This window comes from Anguilla anguilla, chromosome 3 (assembly GCF_013347855.1).
Source record: "Anguilla anguilla isolate fAngAng1 chromosome 3, fAngAng1.pri, whole genome shotgun sequence".
Lineage (NCBI taxonomy): Eukaryota > Metazoa > Chordata > Actinopteri > Anguilliformes > Anguillidae > Anguilla > Anguilla anguilla.
This window is the reverse complement of record NC_049203.1, coordinates 16,091,729-16,098,930: the sequence shown is the minus strand read 5'-3', so window position 1 is coordinate 16,098,930 and position 7,202 is coordinate 16,091,729. Positions and strand designations below refer to the sequence as shown.

Below are 7,202 nucleotides of genomic sequence, written 5' to 3'. Positions count from 1 at the left end.
AAACGTGTGTAAGTAAATATGTGTGTATTCGACATGCCTGTGGTTTCAGAAAGAATGTGGCACCTGCAGTGGAAAATGCCTGGTCTGTAGAAGGGTTATTTTATTGCTGGAAACACACCAATGTGGACGGACGGTATTTGTCACATCCAATTTGATTTATGGCGGCTTGGCTAAGACAGAGACAAGAAATATGTAGCAACAAGCACACACAAAGCAAAGCAAAACATGGTGCTTCTGTATTTTATGAACATCTCCCTGTTGATATTATTGTAGACAGTGGAAATAAATTGAAGTGCTTAATATTTCACTGAATGATTTGAAATAATCATTTTACGCATTGTTACCATTGGTATACATGTTGATTTGTTACATTGTGCGTGGACCTTTTTTTAGATTAAAATATTTTTTATCTTGCAAAACCAATGGGAAGTAATGGTCATGTATTCCATGAAGAGACAGTGAAACAAAATTAAAAGTTTAATTTAAAACTTTTAAGTTTCTTTTAAATTTAAAGAAACTATAAAGTGAACAAAATATCACTCAAAAGATTTTCCTTATTTTCCTACATTACTCTGAAGTCCTCTGAATGAATTTATCTAAAATAAATGCACACTACAAATACAAACCATGCATTTTGTCAGGGCTGACTGTTGTAGTTTAGTGGTTATTTCAGACAAGTGTAACACAAAGACAGAAAAGGTTTCACATTTGTATAAAAATTATTTTATTTCACGGTATAAAAAAAAAAAAAACATTAACAGAAAATGCAAAAATATATCAAATATATTACTTTGGTTTATAAATATCACATATCAAACAGCAGTCTCCTGCGATTGGTGTCCCCCTGAATCGTGCTTTTGGGGAGCAGCCACAGGACTGCACAGCAGTACACAGTCATGAGGTAATCTGCGGTCATATTCAGTTCGTTCTCCGGTTGGGATCAGGGAACGTTCCAAAAAAAGGCAACTATTGGCATTGCAGAGATGAGGGCCGGTCTTGATTGTGACAGCAATCTCCTGCAGGCAATTCAGATTTTTCTAATAAAAGGGTAATACATTCACTGAACTGAACCCGCGTGGGGGAGGGGCGTGACCCGGTATCTAGCCACTAGCCATAGCGACGAAAAATCCCCACTGCTGTGAAATAAAACAGGCCGCTTCGAAAGCAACTTAAGCTACCAAATACATATAAATATTCACCTGAGAGAACAGAAGCATTAAATACTCCTGTCTTATGAGGCAAAAGGGATGTCATCCCCTTCTCCATCAGCTTATAGGGTGGAACACAAGCCTGGTTATTTAAGAAGAACCCCCCCCCCTCCCCATGCACCCTGGTCATGGCAGTTCTAAACCGGACCCTGTCTGAATACACAGAAGAAGTGGGGGGTAAATGCTCAAGCCCCCCCTCCCCTTGCACTCCACTTCTGTCACATGCCGAACACTTGCATCTTGTCTTCGGCTTGAGGGTGGGGGTGGGGGGTGAGCTTTTCAGCGCAAGTCCAGCATTTCCTTCAATGGCAGTCAGTCACAACGCTTCAAATTCAGGTCTACTGCCCACAGGGACGTACGGACGAACGCCATTGGCCCCTGTGGCATTAGGGGGGAGGGGTCTAGTGCTTCTGCAAAGCGGCCCGAATGCACAACCTCGGCCCGAGCCGGGGGGGGGGGGGGGGGGTCTAAGTCCCAAGCGTTGCAGAGTCCTCCTTGCGGCGTCCGGGGACCCGGAGAGCGCCACAGCGACGCGGCCCGCCCCCTCGGCCCCTCAGCAGCTGGGAGAGGTGGTGATGGGACTCTGCAGGAAGGCCAGGGGGCTGGCGTTGGGGAGGACGGGGATGGAGACGGGGAAGTTGAAGACGGTGGCGCTCTGGCCCAGGGCGGGGCTGCCCGCCTCGGCCGAGCAGGTGGAGGAGGCCAGCACCTGCGACTCGAACTGCAGCAGCTGCCCCATGAAGCTGAAGTTGGGCGAGATGATGCTCCGCCGCTGCTTGACGAACTCAAAGGCCTCGTCCAGGCGCACGCGGTTGGTCCGCATCAGGTACGCCAGGCAGATGGTGGCGGAGCGAGAGATGCCCGCCTGGCAGTGCACGAAAACGCGCCCACCGGCGTTCCGCACCGAGTCTGAGAGAGAGAGAGAGAGAGAGAGAGAGCAGGTCAGTACAGAGCACATTCAACGGTCATGTATCGATGATGTCACAGCTACTGAGGTCACGTAGGTGAGCCTGAATGGGGGGCAGGGCTGAATGGGGAGTGAGTGTGAACGGCAGGAAACGGATTGTATCCCTCCTCTCCTGGCCTCTTTCAGAGGCAAATTGAACCGTTAGTGGTGGTGGTCTCGCATCTCATTTGGGGGAACAGGAAGAGGAGGTAAGAGTGGGGGGGATGGGTGGGGCTCCCCACGGGGTCAGCTCACAAAGTGGACACAAAAGGGGGCGGAGGGTTCCCCCGCTGGTGGGGGAAGGGGGTGGGGTGGTGGGGGGGGGATGGGGGTTGTAGAGTAGGAAAGCAGTGGAGGGCTGGGGGAAGACTGCCTTTTGTTCAGCCAGAACAAAGAGCCTGGAGATCATTCAAACACAGCATGCTCAGCCCAGGTCGTGGCCCCATGCTTAACATGAAAAAGGGGGCACCCTCCTTCAACGAGGGAGAGGGGGGAGCAGTGGTGATGTAAGCCCTGTTCCCATTATACAGTGGTACAGAGGGGAGCCTGGCTGGACAGCTGGTCAATTTGGAGGGAAACTCTGGATTTAAATTTAATTCAAGCCACTCCAGGGAACAGGTTGCCTGTGTGTGTGTGGGGGGGGGGTCATTTCCGTGGAAGCATCTGTGCAGAACTATAGGGGGTGGGGGTATTTGTCAGTATGGAGGGAAAGGGAGGGAGGTTGGTTTTAGGGGGAAATTTGTAAAGAAACTCACCAATAAATTCAATAGCTTCGTTGAACCAGGAGCTGATGTCAGCTTTGTGGTTGTCCTCCACCGGAATGCTCTTGTATTGGTAGTGGCCATCAAAGTGATTCGGGCAGTTGGCAGAGACGTTGACGAGGGCCGTGATGCCCAGGGTGTCCAACATGTCTTTTCTGGATGCGTGATATGCACTGCCCAGGTACAGAAATGGCAGGATCTCTACCGGCCCACCCTGAGAATGACGACAAAATAAAACTTTACTTTTCCGTTTAACGAAAATAGGCACAGAAAAAGGCATTATCCTTCATTTATTCTTGTAAAGCCTGTTGCTATGGATTAATACAAGTTAAGGCTTCATCGTCGGCAAGAATAGAACCTATTCATTCCCGCCCATTAAGGAGATGCGTGACAGGTCACTGTTTAACTCTGAATTAAATAGGATTACTACCCCCACACCATGTGAATCTCCATTCGGTCATTTTTTCAGGACAATGAGCAGGCCTTTAGGCATATTTGTAATAAGTTTAAAAAATAAAAAACACATAATCGAATATAAAATTTTAGCCTATGTAACGCATTCAAATCTTACCTGGTCGTAGAGGGGGGTGTTGCACGAGCTGCAGCCGGATTCCGCACTGTTGGGCTGGGAATTGGCGCTCAGCGGCAGGCACAAACCCTGGGGGGGAGCCGGCTTGGTGCACATATCGGGGAACTCGGAGGAAAAAGTCTCGAATCCACCTAAGCAACAATCGCAAACATTTACAATCCAACTCCCAAACAAAAACAAGTGACAGCTGTCTTGTTGAGTGGCTATTTTTGCATTCAATATGTCACCAAGATGCACGAAGCCAGTTGGCTGACAGCTGCTAGACAGCATTTGTTTGTCGCCTTAAACAGGCAATTTCTGTCCCATGTAGCGTCGACGTTATCGGAGCATACGGTAAGACTTTAGCAGCATTTAAATGATAGGCCTATACGACCAATTTGCAAGTTATGCTTGCAATTTCGTAAACTAAGAACCACTTTAACCTCGAAGTACAAAATTAAAGCTTACCTTTCAGCAAAAATATACTGGCGCCACATGGGTCGCGGCACAAGGCGTTCACCGCGAGCATTAACGTGCCATCCTTTTTCACTTGATCAAAGTCAAAGCTCCGGTCATCCAGAAACACAACCGCCTGGTACTCCCCAGATAGGAGTCTGTTCCTGGTTTGCTCGTTGGGAACAATATGTTCCAAACCCAAACCCCCTCTTGCTCTCCGGCGCACTATAGTGCTAAAACGCACATTAGTTGAACCGGGTATGTGACAGGAGTTGAACGAAAAGAAAGAGCGGCAGTCCAGGACAAGGCAGCCCGCTCCGTCCCCCTCCAACAGATTTCGGAAGGTGGCGCAGTCGATACTGGGGACTTCCATTATGACCATAGTAGGGCGACGTGCGGAAAACGGCAGATCTAAATACATAAAAAAACTGAACGTTCACAAAAGTAGGACAAAGATCCTTCCTGTGTTGTTGTTAATCGCCTTCTCGAAAACGGTTTCCGAAGTCTCCTTTTAGATAGTGTAGTGTCGTATTCAGTCGATTTCTGCTTTGTTCCTACGACGGATAAGTAACCTAACTCGTTCAGTTTCCGAAAGAAAAAGCGGTGCCTTTGTAAAAAAATATCTATTGGTTTCAATAGGTATCCGTGTCTTCAGAGCTAACAGTGCCCCCTTTCCTTTTGTAAGTTTTGGAGTTTCTCGTTTATAGAGCTCTAACGTTCGCAACTTCAAACTACCTTATCTCAGTGGGCTGTATGTCCTCTTTTATGAATGAGGAATTGATGACGTTGAGTCCCCGCCCTTCTTGGATCTCCGCCAGAGTGAATTTGCACAGACGTCATGCGTAAGCTTGAGTCAAGCCCTTCTACCAGAGATCGCACAAACGAAACAAAACTGAGGTCTTGCTGGTGTTACAGGGACCCGAGGCAAGCTCAATTCCAGACGGCCTTTAATGTTTTGTTGCATTTATTTTTAATATTATTTTCCTTTAAAATTCTCTCTTTGAAGGCCGCATGGTATTTTGAAAAAAAGGATATCTGAAATGGGCGCAGAAGCAAATCTCAAATAAAGATACTCACATGAATGCAAGAAAATAGTCATTTTCTTATTGTTATTTGAATATATATATGATAAAAGGTAATGTGCTATATATATACATGTGTATATGTATATGTGTGTGTGTGTGTGTGCATATACATGCTTACATACATGTGTTTATGTGTATAAAATTACATTTTAGAAAAGTAAAAACATATACTGTATGCACACACACACACACGTGTGTGTGATCACTGTTTTTGGTTTGTATGAGAAAATAAGTTCCATTTAATACGTTTGCATTCACATGTGCAAGTTTTTAACAAAGTGGACCCCTCTTCAGTTATGAAAACCCGCACTGCCCCAGGGCTGGATCAAAGGAGGAATCTCGCAGAATATCCGAAGGAAAATTCCGTGATGTTATTGTTTGTTGTGCGTTTTATCCCTCTTCTTCAGATGAGAGCTGACAAATATCGAGACAATAAGCAAATTCCTATCACGGCCGCAATAAAAGTTTATGCGTTGTTTTTATTGGGCGCCAGTACGGTGCGACCGAGGAGAGGCCGAGCGAAGGTGAGTCATAAAGGTTAATCACCGTACAACAGCCGGAGCTCTGGTAGATTTCCACCGCGCCGTGAGGACAGGCCCCCGCCATGCCGTACCTGCCCACGGGCGGGTGGAAGCTCTGCTTCCAGGGATATCTGGGTGTTTGTTTACTCCTCAAAGATCCAGTTTGGCAGGTTTTTAAGCACACCTCCATCATGCTTACAGTATGGTGACAAAGTCAACATAATCGCTGCCATTTGGGGCAGGCTCAGTAGGCTGTTGTAAACATGTAGGACACTTCTTCTTTTTTATTTTAAGTGGCACAATACACAAAAAGGCAGGGCAGCCAGGCGACCCACCCGTGCATTGTGCCCAGCAACAACAGGAGGTCCTGAAAACCACAGAAACACACCTGAGTTTTGTATCAGTTTTTCTATAACATGCCCTCAGTTTTGTCCATGCCTGTTAAAAATGCCTGTGTGTGTGTGTGTGTGTGTGTGTGTATTCCACTTAAATCATGTTTTATGCTAAACAAGTCCAGTCATTGTGGGGCAGTAAAAGATGTTACATTCACAAACCTGAGTGGAGCGAGTCCAAGCTGCTTATGCTTAACAAATTCTTGCTGTAAATCATGACAATATTCTCCCATCAGCTTCTGAGATAACTCCAGCAGTTGACTCATCATATAGGCCTAATCCTCCCTGTTTCCCTCTTCTCTGGTTAATGGACAGTGACAGAAAAAGTGCTTGTTTGCAGGCTACAGGTGTGTAGAGTTTATGAGATGCTGACCTTTGGTCACTGCTTGTATCACTTCAGCTTGTGCATGTGATTTACGGGTTAAAAAGCAAACTCAGGCAAGCAGGTTTGAGACTGATAATAAGGGACTTTTTGATATAAAATATATTACACCAGTGTATGTATATTTATATGTAGTTAAATACAAATGTATTGAGACAGTGGTACCTATATATATTTTTTTGTTTTGGCGCTGTACTCCAGCACATTGTATTTGAAATAAAACAATGAATATGAGTTTAGAGTGCAGGTATTTACAACCATATCAGGTGAGAATTACAGCCCTTTTTATAAATAGTTACCCCATTTTAGGAGGAAACATTAATTGGATAATTGGCTGTGCAGCTGTTTCTTTGGGAGTTTTGTGTATTTCCATCATGAGCACATGCACAAGAAAGCTAACAAAAGATCTAGAGTTGATTCTAGGTGTGGAATTTGCATCTGGAGTCTATTGCTGTTGTCTCTCAAAACGGGGACCAAAGAAGTGTCAGTAAATCAGGCCATCATGAGGCTGGAAAATCAGTCTACATCAATCAGAGACATAGCTAAACATTGGGTGTCAAAATCAACTGTTTGGTACATTGTTAAGAAGCAAGAATGCATTGGTGGGCCCAGATATAGCAAATGACCTGGTAGACCGTGAAAGACCACTGTAGTGGAAGACCGAAGAATACTTTCAGTTGTCAGAAAAAAACAATTTCAGCTATCAAACCAATCAAGAACACATACGTAGGCAAAGAGAAGACTACGCCAGAATAACCTCAGAGGGTTCACCACAAGATGCAAATCACTGGTAAGCTTCAAGAACAGAACATCACAATAGAGGTTGCGCAAAAGTACATTTACTGTAAAAAAAAAAAAACTAAACAAAACATAGAGTTCTGGA

General features: G+C 45.3%; 1 protein-coding gene across 1 annotated transcript; it reads right to left on the bottom strand.

The window, feature by feature from the left end:
* Positions 1-869: 869 nt before the first annotated feature.
* Positions 870-4,698, bottom strand: dusp1 (dual specificity phosphatase 1). Its single transcript, XM_035411449.1, has 4 exons — positions 3,952-4,698; positions 3,487-3,635; positions 2,910-3,129; positions 870-2,117 (listed from the first exon to the last, which is right to left on the bottom strand). Exons 1-4 carry the CDS (start codon positions 4,358-4,360, stop codon positions 1,762-1,764), a joined length of 1,134 nt encoding a protein of 377 aa, XP_035267340.1. The 5' UTR covers positions 4,361-4,698; the 3' UTR covers positions 870-1,761.
* Positions 4,699-7,202: the final 2,504 nt, after the last annotated feature.